Source organism: Electrona antarctica (genome assembly GCF_951216825.1).
Source record: "Electrona antarctica genome assembly, chromosome: 15".
Lineage (NCBI taxonomy): Eukaryota > Metazoa > Chordata > Actinopteri > Myctophiformes > Myctophidae > Electrona > Electrona antarctica.
Window position 1 is genome coordinate 32915752 of NC_136796.1, and position 15738 is coordinate 32931489.

The 15738-nt window shown below is 45.3% G+C and overlaps 2 protein-coding genes across 2 annotated transcripts in view; one reads left to right on the forward strand and one right to left on the reverse strand.

Annotated features, from left to right (window-relative positions):
* Window positions 1-6819, forward strand: part of trak1b (trafficking protein, kinesin binding 1b) — a 28255-nt gene extending 21436 nt beyond the window's left edge. Inside the window, exons 17-18 of the mRNA XM_079522159.1 lie at window positions 3699-3824; window positions 4891-6819. Coding sequence (XP_079378285.1) covers window positions 3699-3824; window positions 4891-5563 — 799 coding nt within the window. The 3' untranslated portion in view covers window positions 5564-6819. The remainder of the gene's footprint in view (window positions 1-3698; window positions 3825-4890) is intronic.
* On the reverse strand, window positions 1801-3057 carry LOC306938635 (ubiquitin-associated protein 1-like; the record flags this gene model as incomplete). The annotated part of the gene is made up of 1 exon (XM_079522897.1): window positions 1801-3057. The coding sequence occupies one exon, from the start codon at window positions 3055-3057 to the stop codon at window positions 1801-1803; it is 1257 nt and encodes a 418-aa protein (XP_079379023.1).
* Window positions 6820-15738: the final 8919 nt, after the last annotated feature.

Sequence of the window (15738 nt, forward strand, 5' to 3'; positions counted from 1 at the left end):
TTGACAAATGACAACATAGTATATATATTTTTTTACGATATGTTTATTTTTTATGACATTATTGTGTTATGTGAATTTTGTATATGGTATATATGAATGACAGGATGACGCCAGGCAGTATCACGCGACATGTTCCAAGGTTTATTGAATACACAGATAATAATGATTATGATATAGTACTGGTCACCTTACGTGATGAGGAGATATGAATCATAAGAGATATAGAAAGGGATAAAGTAACATAGTATAATAGGAAATAAGTGCACAATAAAACATGGTGTTTACTGTACATTGCAGCTGGGTTGCACTTTAGAAACAGCTGTATTTCGTATCATTGGGCAATGGGCATACACTGTCCTGACGTACTTGTCACAAGTATCTCACAAGTATGCTTACCGTATGCAGATGAGAGTGAAAAATAGTACAAACACATAAAGAGTAAGGGCATTAGTCCTGAAATATATCAGTTTGACATAACATTTGCTAAAACCTTGTCGACATTAAAACCTGAGGGCGATTCTACAAATCTTTTCTATCTCAGTGGTTCTCAAACGTTTTCATGTCAAGGACCCCCAAAATGATATGTATATTGTATCTATGTATATGCATCTGAAAATGTTTTGTACCAGAAGCAAAGATTTGAGTTAAAGATTTTCACGATTTTTCAAAAATAGCAGATCCACTGCGCATAGCGCTAGTGAAACGCTATGAGCGTATAAATCTGCTTGTATGTATATCTACTATTTTGTCATATTTTTTATACAAACAGATGTTTTTATTAAGTATAAAATAGTGGTTAAAATTTAAAATGACACAGATGCTTTTCTGGTTTTAATTCATTCCCTGCCTGCATTTTTCACCTACCTAAAAATCATAGAATATTCTGCAGCACCATGCCCTAAAATAACGTGCACGGTTGTGCTAGAATCGGAAAATCATGATCTATATGGGACAGTTTGAAAGCTACAGATTCTGGTGTAGAGCAAGCTAGCACTGCGCGCAGTCCATAGTGTGGATTGCATTGTGTGAGGTTTTTCCACTGGCTCCTTCAAGCTTGGCAAAGCAGTTATTACTTTTTCCAGTCATGTGATTGAGGTGTCCCGAGGGCTCCTGAGAACCCCCAAAACCAAGGACAACCAACCCATAGGTTAGCGAACAGCCTTTGTGAACACCTTGGAAAAACACACTTTAACGGCAGGGAACGAGTAATGGGTTCCCCCAGAGTTAGTGTCGAAGTGTCCTTGAGAAATACTCTGAACCCCTAATTGCTCCCGATGTGCAGGTTGGTGCATTGCGTGGTTTCCTCTGGCATCGGTGTTTGAATGTGTGTGTGAATGGAATGCACAATCTCTGTAAAGTGCCTTGGATAAAGGTGCTATATAAATGCACCATTTACCATTTATGAGTTAAAAAAAATCATGTGGATCTCTGGATCGACAGGGCTCCAATGTGGATCTCGGACTTCATGTGGGGAGCCTGTGACGTCAGCCGTCTATGACATATCTATATGTATGACTCCAAACACTTGGAATGTGGAGTCATACAGCCCCCTTGACTTCCATTATCATACAAATTTAAGTTACATATTTCAAAAGGTATAAAACATAAGCGGGTAAAGATTTAGTGGAGGTACTTCTTTTTTTCCAGACATGTTGCATTGACATCATCCAGAAGTACAGAGATATTCACGTGTTTAATCACGGAGAGGGGTGTGGTTTTTCATCCCTGTTCTCTTCCTCTGGCAGGACAAAGTGTGATAGGGTGGACATGAGGGGGGCAGGGCTATCTATGCTGGCTGGACTAGCTGGCTGCAGCGCGGGCTATAAGGTCGTCTAGAGCCTTGTCCTGATCATTGTTGTGGACCAACAGCACTTCCTTTATCGTCTTTCGCTCGAAGCCCATCTCGCGGAACCTCGACATGAGTTCGAGGAACCGCAGTGCCTTCTCCTCCGAGCACTGGTACATCTCCAGGGACTCCTCGACCACGCTGGATTCGAAGCCCCGCTCGCACAGACCACTGTGGACGACCAGATAGTCCAACATCTGCTCCACGTTCTGCCCTTGTCTCCGCATGGCCTGCAGGACACTCTCGTACGAATAACCCATGGCCACTATGGTCTCGACACACTGGCGCTCGCTGGGGGTCAGGCCACACGGAGGGCCGGCTTTGGTCTGTTTCTGTGCTCCATTCCTAAGGTGGCTGGGTGGCTCTGGAGCAACAGTTACCTGGGTTTTGGGAAGGGCCGGCACGGTGTTGTTGTGCAGGTTTGGCTGAAGGGCGGGATGAAGGGGTAGCGGGCCGTACCCCAACGGGGTGGGGTCACGGTCTCCGGGATGTGACTGCTTTGGGAAGGTCAGAGAGGGAATATTGCAAGACCGCTCGTCCGTCTCCAGCCCCCCTCTCCTAGAAACAGGAGTACGGGCTCTGTCCATGTCCAGCAAGGCGTCGAGACTGTTGGGATTGTAGGTGAAGCGTTGTTGGGCTGGGAGGCTAGTGCTGGTGCTGAGAGGAGGGGGGCTGTCACGTGGCAGCCCAATGTGGGCGCCTTCGGGCACAGACCCAGCAGGAGGCTGATGGGACTGGAGGATGCTGCGGAGCTCCTCCTTATCGTCCAGAGTCTTGAGCTCCAGCTTATCGAACGGGTCCTCCTCTCGCTCGAAGTCGGACAGCTTGAGGCCGGGGTGCGCGCTACCGGGGTCGAGGTCTGCGGCGGGCGGCAGTTGCGTGTTCCTGGGACCTAGGCTGGAGGCGGGCAGCGGCGTGAGAATGGCATCATGGCTGAGTCCTGCTAGAAAGGGGTCCATCCCCAGGGGCGGGGGGCCGCGGTCCTCTGCAGAAGGCCGTGGTCTCGTCTCTCCACTGCTGCCGTCCGTGTACCGGGCTAGAACCTCTCTCTCCAGAGAGAAGTCATACTGCATGGCGGCAAGCACAGCGTCACTGTCTGGTAATCCGACAGGCAGACCCACCTTCGCTGGACAGTGGTACTTGTCATTGATCTTGAAAGGGACTTCGTCAAGGTAGCTGGTGGGTGATCCAGACTTCTTCTTTAGAGCCATTTAGAGAGACACTGAATGTGCTCCGTCCTTATTCGTCCGAAATTCTTGTCCTTCTTTGTTAAACACACTTTCAAAATGTGTTTCACTCGTGTCTGAATCCTTTTCCTGCTTCATTGTGTGATGAAGTACTGGTTATCATAGTACATATTGTAGGATATGTTAGCATGTGTACTTGGAGGCCAGTTTATGACCCGTGCAGTAGGCCTACTCGTCATCACAGTACATGTAGGCTAGTAGGTGATATCAGTCATCTATGACATCATTACGATGACATCAGTCTGTCTGTCATGTCATCTTATAGACGGTATGGGCATGCGTACAGAGAGTGGCAAATCGAGTGGAGAATTGAGTGCCTAAGTGAGTGGAAGCCTAACAAGGAATGAGACAAAACACTACATGGTACGGGATTATTATTTCATGTCAAAACATTCAAGTATCAGAACATGATGTAACCCAGGTAAAGTAATGCGTCACTCTTCATGTTTAACTAAAGTTTGTCCAAATTCATACCAATTCATTTTGGTACGATGATGTGTGACCGCGACACCCCCCCTCCAACCCAAAGTGTAGTTTAAAATCATGTTTAGTTGAACATTTTGCTTAACAGGCGTGTTTTCTATGTCTCCTCCTCTTCCGTGCAGTGTTAACCCAGGCCTTACGTCGTCTTCCTGTGTGATGACCAGCACTCTGTTGACCACTCCTGCTGTAACGCCCTGCACTCCCCGCCGACTCAGCCTCAGGCCCTCCGAGTCCTCCACCAACCTCAGGCACGCTGGACACATTACACTACAGCCTGATATTAACCAGTGTTGTTTTCTATTTTAGTTTAGTCACAGTCTTTGGAATGAAACTTGGAAGTCACCTGGAATATTTTAGTGTTGGTCTAGTTTTAGTCGACTGAATATCATAAGATTTTAGTCGACTAAATCTACAGTTGATTTAGTCGACTAAAATGTATTTTGGCAGGCCTTGATGCCGTCGTAATGGCTGATTTTACACTTGCTGAAAAGAGCTGATCTACAAGCTCACAGCGCGTCGCAGCGAGACACGTTGTGAGCTTGTAGATCTGATATTTTCAGCATGCAACCAAGTGTAAAATGACTTGTGTCTTTTACTTATACTGGATCTTATGTCCACTAGTCCTTTCCTAACATTTTTGTCTAGTTTTTTGACGAAATTGTCAATATATTTAGTCTTACTTTTAGTTTTCATTTAGTTTCCATTTAGTTTTCATCAGTGAAAAAAGGTAGGTCGACGAACATTTTTCATCATAGTATTAGTCGACAAAATCAACACAGATATTTACTCATAGTTGTGCGGCAGTCACGCACCAAAACAATCCATACAAATAAATCTACAAACTGCATCACATAAAATAGTAGAACATGGCCGACCCACAAGCTTGTGGATCAGCTATTTTCAGTGTGCAACACTAGCCCACTAATCAGTCTACATCGACACGTTGTGAGCTTGTAGATCAGCTATTTGAAATATATATATTTTTTTTTAAATGGTAAAAAATGGCAAATAAGTTTAGGGAGGTGCAAGATATAGCTGCATATGCACAGTAGTGAAAGGGTGGGGGTCCACTTGAAAATCTTTAAATCATTCGCGGCCCACCATTGTGACCTCTTAACACGTGGTCAGGTTGGTGGGCTGCTTTTTTTCTTTATTTTTCTTTTAGTATATAACGTATAAGTATAACGTTTTAAGGCATATTTGTCTTATTAGCCAGGGATCCTTTTAATGGCCATTATTTGTATGACAATGAATGGACAACTAAAATGTCATGGTTGTCACAACCCTGATCTGAAGTGTGTCTTTCCTCTGTAGGGAGGCTACCCGCACGACCAGCACCTCCCTTGGCTTAGTGCGCCTCCTGCAGGAGAGAGGGATATCGGCGGCCATGTATCACCAGAGCCAGGGCCTGGAGCACGGCCAGGGTAGCAGCGGAGGACTCCTATTTAGCACCTCCATTGTCCCCCAAAGAGCCCCCCATCCTGACCCCATGCGACCCTCTACTCCTCCCAACTCCCCTACGGGGCAGGGGGGTTCGGCCCACCCTCCTGGCGGCGGCGGCAGCGCGGCGGACACCCCCCTGGGCTTTGACTTCAAGAGCCCGTCCTATGACAACTTCCTGGCGTCCAAGCCGGCTCGCTCCATCCTAAAAGAGGTGACGGGGGACGGGACGAGAGGCCGGCAGAGGGCGAGGGACTGCGAGAGCCAGACGGACGTCACGGTCCACAACCTCAACCTGCTGGACAAGGTGAAGCGTCTGGGCGTGGCGGGCGCACCCGGCGCCAGGGCCGTGAGTCCCGGCCCCCTCCTGGCGCCACTGGGTGGGCTGCGGAGGTCGGGTTCCCCCTTTGGTCCCGACGGGATGAGGAGGAACAGAAGCTACCCGGCGATGGTCGGCGCTAGCATGGCCATGAAGGGTCCCGGGCCCCAAGAGGAGTCGGAACTGCTGCTGGCTTCCAGACTGCCCAAGCAGAGCAGCCTCAAGTAGGCCACGATAAGCGTCAAGGGTTCGGCTGTTGAACAGTCACCTGAGACCCTTTATACCGATACCATTCTTGCCCGTATGATTAATTGTAGCAGTTATTACCATAGCACTGTTCAGTGCATGGCCCTTGACACTATGCTCTCTGTAGTGTTGTTCTGGGACTATATTTGGCCACTGCTGCTCGTGTTAAAAGCCATTGAATATTGCCTCAGATCAGGGATATTGCACTGCTGGTGTGGTAACATTCAATGGCTATGACATTATCTATTGTTGCTTGTATCCTCCCCTCCCCTCTCAACGCCAATACTTATCTTGTGAGACTGACTCTACCGGCTAGATGTAGTACTCTCACTTTTGCATTTCTTATAGGCAAAAGAACACATCCTTCACACATTCATGCCATCACGATAGATGGTGCTTTGTAGATGTACACTAGTAACACTTGAACATTGCCTTTCTCACTCTATCACAGTGGAATAATAATACATTATTCTTATGTACATGTTTTTTAAGAACATACAGTTCTCCAACCCCAATCCTTTTCCTCATATTCTCCATATGCTCCTCCTGTAAGGCTTGCTAAATCCCTCCTGAAGGGAACAAGTCACTTTCTGGAAAATCCTTTAACTGATTTTCTGTCAGTATTAAAGATGCATCGGTTTAGTATCCTAATTGGCCATTAGACAGGGAAGTGGATAGTTTGTCCATTGAGCTGCAGGGATCAATACACTGTAGCCACACAGCTTAGGAAGAGGGATGGATAGAAGGAAGACGAGCTGAGGGAGTTAACCACTTATTTACAAGATAAATAGTGAAAATAGCCGATCTACAAGCCCCCAGCGCATTGCGATGTGACCCGAATGAGCTTGTAGATCTGCTATTTCTGAACATTTTGAAAATGTTTTAATTTTTTTTAGAACATTTTTAGTAAATGTCTGAATATTTTTGAAAAATGTTGCCTATAACCACATGCCCAAAATTGGGGCACCAGGGTTACAGCGGTTGAAGAAGTGAGTAGCTAAATTGACACGGAGGTCAGATGCTTCCTTCTGCATTTTCCTTTTGGTTTGTGAAAGCGAAGCGATACAGTGCCTCAACAATCTCCATGTTATACTGTATGTGTTAATGTACTATATGTACCGGTATGTACGTATGTATGTCCTCTGTACACTGGATTGGGGATTTGAGAAAGGTTGCTTCAAAGACATCTTTACTTCCATGATGTAATCATGTTTATTTATTAAATGATCTTATGTGTTTTAAAATCGCTTTTCCTCTTATTGTGGTGTTAGTCGGTTATCGTGTGCATAACTTCTCATCATACTTGCGGTGCTCGTTCGTGCTTTCGGCCCGGCGTCTTCATGAGAGCTCCGTTGAATTGAATACAATTAGCCCTTCACTAAGTCCCTCCCCAACCCATCCTTGTCCAATAGGCACGTTAGCAGTGAAGAAAGCTTGACCTGCATTGCAACCGTTGCTAAACTATTTGGATTGGCATTGGACAATCGCTTTTTGGGGTGGGATTTAGTGAAGGGTTCATTCTATGACGTAGATGGGGCCCAAACAGGCGGAGCCTTCACCACTTTTCCAACCCGGAAGAAGGGGTGAAAACGCCTCATACGCTGCAGGGTGAGCAGCTCAATGCAAGTGGATGGGAGGGGGATTTATTTATAACTCTATGGGCTATGCCCGTGGTTCCCAATGTGACCCCCAGGGGTCCTTGAGGCAGTTACAGGGGGTCCCCAGCTAAATGATAATTAGGAACCAAATGGACTCTTATGCTGTACAATAATGTTAAATTTGGGGTCCATTTGGTTCAATTTGTACACTCTCAGAGTTAAATTAACATAGATTTTACAATATAAATTGGGGGTCCCAGAGATAGAAATGCCATTAAATGGGGGTCGGTAGCCTAATGCACGTCAAAGTTCAAACTGGCGGTCCTTGAAATTAAACTAGTTGAGGATCACTGCTAGAGCTGTAAAAATCTTCTCTTATGGGGGTCCCTGGCATATCTTTTCTAATGGGGGTCCGTGGCATGATAAGTGTCAATTTGGGGGTCCTTGACATGAAAAAGTTTGGGAACCACTGGGCTATGCATTCTGAACTGGGCTATGGCACACAAAGAACACTAGAGGGAGCCACATCTTTCAATGAATGCACCGAATCTCTGTACATAATGCAGGTATGCCTGTAATCCACGTAACTCGAGATTCGAGAACCCTTTCGCCCCACCAACTTCAAAATTCGATTTACAGTACAAACTCCACGTAGCGATCTGCTATTTTTTAAAATGTGGCGCAAATCTTTTTATATATACAGTATATATATTCTTTCAGAGTTTTTAACTCATATCTTTGCTTCTGGCAGGTCGCCTGCAACAACATATTTTCTGGTCGGTGGCCAATTACATTAATTTCTTTGGGTCCTTGACATGAAATAGTCATGATTTAGAAAACATTTTGTAGAATCTGCATGGTCTCAGTCCTAAATGGGTTAATTTCCTACATGTACGGAGAAGTACGGCTTATATGTTCCCTTATTTTTCCTCCTTCCACATACAAAAACTGTCATGACCCCCATCCATCTATGTCTGTCTGGGGGGATATAATGAGAGAAGTTTATTAAATTGCTGTAGGCGAGAGGTGCAAGCTGCCAGATCCCAATAATGCAAAAATGTCACCATGCGGCTAATGATGTGTAATTTAATATAAGCGAGTGCTGATTGGATTTTGTATAAGCCACCGCAGTGATCTCGGATTTGTCACATTTGGGTAACATTTTGATCATCTCATTCGTGATGTTGTGTGATCACATAAGAATGTTTTGGAAATGTGAAATGCCTTAAAGATGGAGTGCCATGATCATCAGGTCTTATTGTTATATAAGGAGGAAGACGTTTTTCAAAAAAGTATACAGTAGCCTATTTGTTAAAATGTCGTTTTTATGTGGGCACCCCCACCAGTTCATTAAGTATGCCTGGTTTGCCTGATGGGTGGTGATCCACCTGAATATAAGCCGCACCCACAGCTGTAGTTAGGGGTTAGGGAAGGGGCTGATAATGTGATGTCACTATATTACTGTTTTTTTCATTGGCACGTTTGACTGTCAAGGGTTCAGCCTCCAGGTCACCTCATAGACACATGAAAAACTGGAAAAATACAAAAATTGTGGCACTCCATCTTTAAAAACAAGTACAAAGCAAGCTGGAGACATTTGCTATAGGCTAGTCATCAGGGTGTTGTCACACATGCAGTGTAAGCACACCTAAGATTCCATGCGCGGACAAAAGAAGCTGTCTGCCGGCGTCTCTTCTGGGTTTTTAGACAGCTGGTGGATGGAAATGAAGCTCCACCCCAAGCGGCAGATTGCTGTGTCGGCCAGATTCCCGGAAGAGCTCCATTTCCATCCACCAGCTGTCTAAAAACCCGGAAGAGACGCCGGCAGACAGTTTATTTTGGCCACGCATGGAAGATCAGGTGTGCCCAGACAGATGGCGGGCTACAGGCAAGGTAGCCTATCTCCATATCCAGAGGTCGCTATCCAAGAAACATTCTCAGTTGTATGTGCACCATATATATATATATATATATATATATATATATAGTATATATGGCTGATTTCAGAGAATATTCATTTGATTTTTCAGATTTCTCTCCGCATACATCGTACATTCGAAAGGCCACCTTGATCAGTCTGCTAACCAGGCGGGGATAGGACCGATCTTGATCTATGGTTGTGTATGTGGAATACATGAAATGGGGCCCCCATCGGAAGGACGTGTAGTGCCTTCACCGCTGACAGGCACCATGCACCCCAGCCCATAGGAGAACACAGGCCCGTTGACCCATTGTCAGCCTTCGGATTGGTCCCTGACTGACTAACCAGCAAGCTTTTTCTGCCTTGTTGTTCCTCCCTAGCTGGTTCTGGGAATCTACAGTAAATATGCAGCTTGAGTTGGACAATACACCACAACAACTTGAACTGTTGAAAACAAATTATATTTTAATATACGCCTTATACGGTAGGTTGTTTATGTTGCTGTCACTAATGCTGAACCTGAGATGTTATTTTTTTTACTGACACAACGTTTAATATGTGGCAGCGGCGGCCGAACGGATTGCGGAGCGGTCTTGATACCGGAAGGTCGCCAGTTCGAATCAGCGGTCCGACACGTTAAAATTACCACCGCTGAAGTGCCCTTGAACAAGGCATTGAACCACTATGATGAAATGTTCTATGAGCAGGGCCTGGCTGGAAACAAGTTCTTGAGCTTAGCCCAGATACCCTGGGTAAATATAGTAATCATTTCATCAATATGAAACAACTGGTATAGTGGATAGGGGAGAGAGGATTTTTGTCGAACCAAGAAGAAGAGGGGCACAGGCGGGACTTGACAAAGGGTGTTCATATTATAGACGCTATGCCCCAACCAGATTCAAGATTCAATACTTTATTGCGATGTCAACAGAGTTGATTGGAATTTGTTTCAGTGACATTCATTGCAGTAACGGGGGATAGAGACGACAATTAGAACTAAGATGTGCCACAGTGGACTCGAACGCTATAGACTCTGCAGCGGTGGGCACGTACTGCACTTCATCCCTGCGCCACCAATGTGCCTGTTCACCGTTTCATGCTGCTATGCTGCTATGACAACTGAATTTCCCTCGTGGGATCAAGAAATGTCTCAGCAATATCAGAGCAGGATATCATTATCTACCTGTCACATTTCATCCACATCACACTTTAGCTCAGTATTGGGGCTAGCTGTTGAGGTGAATCGATACTATGTTGTGTCATGCATGGTCCAGGTATCAATGTATAGTGCCTGGGCCAAGTCTAATGATCACTGCTACAGATGCCCTTGTTGAACAGATTTGACAGGCGTTATGAATCGGGAATTATAAAACACAGTCTGTGTGCCTTTTTATAGTTTTGTTTTTGAGGATGCATCTACTGTATCTATCTATCTCTGTTATAATATAAAAATCACACCTGTGTGAAGTGAGGGGAGCTAATATATTAAAGTTTTTTTTTTATCCCATTTTTCACCCTGTGTCAATTATCTAATGTGATCCTGGGCTCTGCACACCCTCCGCCAGCCTAGTCCCCATATATGGGGGACATGGGGAGAGCAACGGACTTGAACTCATGCTTCCTTCATGCCTGAGTGTCCAAGTTGCTCCTTTACACAAGGAACACGTTATTCCAACCAGTTCCTTTCCCCTCCATCAGGCACCCCGGCTGGCCAGGGGGAGGCAGTTTAGAGACCAGGATTACTGCATGTTTTTTGTGTATCAATGTTGTACTCAAAGGGAACAGCAGACTGTGTTGTGGCAGGTAGCAAGTAGATCAGTGACTTAGCACACTGGCTGCATGATCTGGCTGGAGATTGTGGGTTCAAACCCCACTCAAATCTTTACTTGCCAAAATCTGCCATTGACCCCCATTCTGAATTTCTCAAATTTAAAAGCACTATATTTCTAAAACGATGAAACATTTCAAAGATTCCTTTTCAGGCAAACATGTCCACCGTAAGATGAACCTAAATAGGTTTGAATGGGGTTTCTAGGTGTAAGTATGTAGGACTAGTAGCATGCCAAAGTTTGTGCTATTGCCATTGGGAATGCATTGGGCGTTTAACTTAAATAACTCAGAAACTACAAAACATTTCAAAGTAAAAAGTTCCAGCATGTGTCTCCACAGAAAGCTGAATTATAAAACGTGTGAATGGAGTTTCTAGGTGAAAGTGCTTTTTTGACGTGCCAATATCTACCATTGAGCCCCATTGTAAATGTCTCAAATTTAAAAGCACTATATTTCTAAAACGATGAAACATTTCAAAGATTCCTTTTCAGGCAAACATGTCCACCGTAAGATGAACCTAAATAGGTTTGAATGGGGTTTCTAGGTGTAAGTATGTAGGACTAGTAGCATGCCAAAGTTTGTGCTATTGCCATTGGGAATGCATTGGGCGTTTAACTTAAATAACTCAGAAACTACAAAACATTTCAAAGTAAAAAGTTCCAGCATGTGTCTCCACAGAAAGCTGAATTATAAAAAGTGTGAATGGAGTTTCTAGGTGAATGAATTTTTGACGTGCCACTATCTGCCATTAGAAATTTCTCAAATTTAAAGCACTATATTTCTAAAACTATGAAACATTTCAAAGATTCCTTTTCAGGCAAACATGTCCACCGTAAGATGAACCTAAATAGGTTTGAATGGGGATTCTAGGTGTAAGTATGTAGGACTAGTAGCATGCCAAAGTTATAATTTTTTTCGGACGGCTTACTATAGCATGTCGTTTTTCGTGATTTTGGACTATGGTGATTTTGGAAAAAACGACATACTATAGTTCATGGCTTCGGACGGGGTCAAGGGACCTTAGTATAAGTATATTTGTTCAATTTAATCCAGCAAAAAGAAATTTGCTATTTTTTTCCTTTTTTTGTTCAGAATTGAAAAATGGGAAAACACTAACCGAAAAATCACAAAAATGGTGGTGCCTTAGTATAATTCTGTTTGAGTCCAGCAAACAGAAATTTGCTATTTTTTCCTTTTTTTGTTCAGAATTGAAAAATGTGAAAACTCGAAGCCAAAACCCAGCTTTTAAAAGCTGCGTCAAAGTTGAGTTTTCAGGAGAAAAAAAGCACGCAAAAAAAAGCTGTTCATTCCAAGCTTCAAAACGAAAAAGCTGGTATACATAGAGATAACATGGGAGCACGAAGCAAGAAGCTGCTTCTAGCTTCCTTGGTGTTAACGCGGCTGATTATGCCTTTGGTTTTTTTGCACTACTGATTGTTACCCGTTTCCTTTCTTGTCAGTTAAAATCATCATTCATCATCACTTCCATCTTGTCCATCACCTAACCCTAACCCTAGTTGTCTGGTACCAGATTGGTTACCATATGGTACCAGAACAAAACAAACAAAAAAGCAGTGTGAATTGTCTGGAACCAGTGGCGCAGTGTGTTAGAAAGCTGCCACATGATCGGGAGATGGTGAGTTCAAACCCCACTCAAGTCTTTACTCTCAAGACCGATTTCAGAAGAAGAAAAGCAACAAAAAAGCAGTGTGAATTGTCTGGAACCAGTGGCGAAGTGTTAGAACACTCCCACATGATCGGGAGATGGTGAGTTCAAACCCCATTCAAGTCTTTACCTTCAAGACCGATTTCAGAAGAAGAAAACCAACAATAAAGCAGTATGAATTGTCTGGTACCAGTGGCGCAGTGTGTTAGACCGCTCTCACATGATCGGGAGATGGTGAGTTCAAACCCCACTCAAGTCATTACTTTCAAGACCGATTTCAGAAGAAGAAAACCAACGACCTATCAACCAACACATTCAAAGGCATATCAATCCCATTAATCCGTTTTCTTATCAAGTTGAAGGCATCCCGAATTTTGTTGAGGGTGGGTTGGGTGTTTCACGGTTTCTCATCAACTCCATGTTAAATCACCCAATTACCCCCCAACGGACACTAGCCCTAGCCCTAACCCTAACCCTAACCCTAGTTGTCTGGTACCAGATTGGTTACCAGATGGTACCAGAACAAAACAAACAAAAAAGCAATGTGGATTGTCTGGAACCAGTGGCTCAGTGTGTTAGGACGCTGCCACATGATCGGGAGATGGTGAGTTCAAACCCCACTCAAGTCTTTACTTTCAAGACCGATTTCAGGAGAAGAAAACAAACAAAAAAGCAGTGTGAATTGTCTGGACCCAGTGGGACAGTGTGTTAGGACGCGGCCACATAATCGGGAGATGGTGAGTTCAAACCCCACTCAAGTCTTTACTTTCAAGACCGATTTCAGAAGAAGAAAACCAACAAAAAAGCATTGGGAATTGTCTGGACCCAGTGGAGCAGTGTGTTAGGACGCTACCACATGATCGGGAGATGGTGAGTTCAAACCCCACTCAAGTCTTAACTTTCAAGACCGATTTCAGAAGAAGAAAACAAACAATAAAGCAGTTGAATTCTCTGGAACCAATGGCGCAGTGTGTTAGGACGCTGCCACATGATCGGGAGATGGTGAGTTCAAACCCCACTCAAGTCTTAACTTTCAAAACCGATTTCAGAAGAAAAAAACAAACAATAAAGCAGTTGAAGTGTCTGGAACCAATGGTGCAGTGTGTTAGGTCGCTGCCACATGATCTGGAGATGGTGAGTTCAAACCCCACTCAAGTCTTTACTTTCAAGACCGATTTCAGCAGAAGAAAACAAACAAAAAAGCAGTGTGAATTGTCTGGACCCAGTGGGACAGTGTGTTAGGACGCCGCCACATAATCGGGAGATGGTGAGTTCAAACCCTACTCAAGTCTTTACTTTCAAGACCGATTTCAGAAGAAGAAAACAAACAAAAAAGCAGTGTGAATTGTCTGGACCCAGTGGGACAGTGTGTTAGGATGCTGCCGCATGATCGGGAGATGGTGAGTTCAAACCCCACTCAAGTCTTTACTTTCAAGACCGATTTCAGAAGAAGAAAACCATCAAAAAATCAGTGTGAATTGTCTGGACCCAATGGCTCAGTGTGTTAGGACGCTGCCACATGATCGGGAGATGGTGAGTTCAAACCCCACTCAAGTCTTTACTTTCAAGACCGATTACAGAAGAAGAAAACCAACAAAAAAGCAGTGTGAATTGTCTGGACCCAGTGTGTTAGGACGCTGCCACATGATCGGGAGATGGTGAGTTCAAACCCCACTCAAGTTCAAACCAAAAAATAAAGGTCCAGGGTGCAATCCCACCCAAGTCTTTACTGTGACACTTTGCTTTCCACACTTACATCAAGTAGCACAGAAAAGCTGTGTTGTAGTAACCAGCAGTTAGCTCAGTGTGATGAGAGGCTGTCCTTGGGAGCCACAGGTCCAGGGTTCAAATCCCACATTAGTCATAACTCCGACACTTTGCTTTGCACACTGATTTCCAGAAGGACAACTTTAAAGTAGCCCAGAAATTCACCATGATTGTGTGCCGGTAAGTGGCCCAACGGATAAGTCAGATTATATCCGTAGTATACCTAGTAGAAGTGTGCCGGTTCAAACCCGACATACTCCTAGTAGGCGGTGATGGTTCAAATCACCGACACCTAGAGTAAGTGTGGCCCAGTGGATAAATCAGATGATATCTGTAGACTACCTAGTAGAAGTATGCCGGCCGACATACTCCTAGTAGGATGGTGCTAGTTCAAATCACCAACACCTACAGTAGGTAGTAGTGTGTGCAGTTAAGTGGCCTTGTGGATAAATCAGATAATATCCATAGAATACCTAGTAGAAGTCTGCCAGTTCAAACCCGACATAGGATGGTGCTGGTTCAAATCACCATCACCTAGAGTAGGTAGGACCGTGTGCCGTTAATTGGCCTGGTGGATAAATCAGATAATATCTGTAGAATACCTAGTGGGATGGTGCTGATTCAAATCACCATCACCTAGAGTAGTTAGGACCGTGTGCCGTTAATTGGCCCGGTGGATAAATCAGATAATATCCGTAGAATACCTAGTAGGATGGTGCTGGTTCAAATCACCATCACCTAGAGTAGGTAGGGGGTCAGGTAAGAGTATGTAGGGGCAGAGTAGGTTGAGGTGTAGATAGGGGGAGATTAGGCGAGGGTTGGTCAGTTAGGGGGAGGAGTAGGTGAGGGGGTCAGGTAGGGGGCGATTAGGCGAGGGGGTGGCAGGCGAGGTAGAGAGTAGGTGAGGGGGAGGGCCAGGCAGGTGGAGAGTAGGTGCGGGGGGTCAGGTAGGGGGAGATTAGGCGAGGGGGGGGGCAGGTGAGGTGGAGAGTAGGTGAGGGGGGGGCCAGGCACGGGTAGAGTAGGCGAGGGGGGCCAGGCAGGGGGAGAGTAGGAGAGGAGGGAGGCCAGGCAGGGGGAGAGTAGGAGAGGAGGGAGGCCAGGCAGGGGGATAGTAGGAGAGGGGGGAGGCCAGGCACGGGTAGAGTAGGCGAGGGGGGCCAGGCAGGGGGAGAGTAGGAGAGGAGGGAGGCCAGGCAGGGGGATAGTAGGAGAGGGGGGAGGCCAGGCAGGGGGATAGTAGGAGAGGGGGGAGGCCAGGCAGGGGTAGAGTAGGAGAGGGGGAGGCCAGGCAGGGGGACAGTAGGAGAGGGGGGAGGCCAGGCAGGGGGAGAGTAGGAGAGTGGGTGGGCAGGGAGAGATTAGGCAGTGTTGT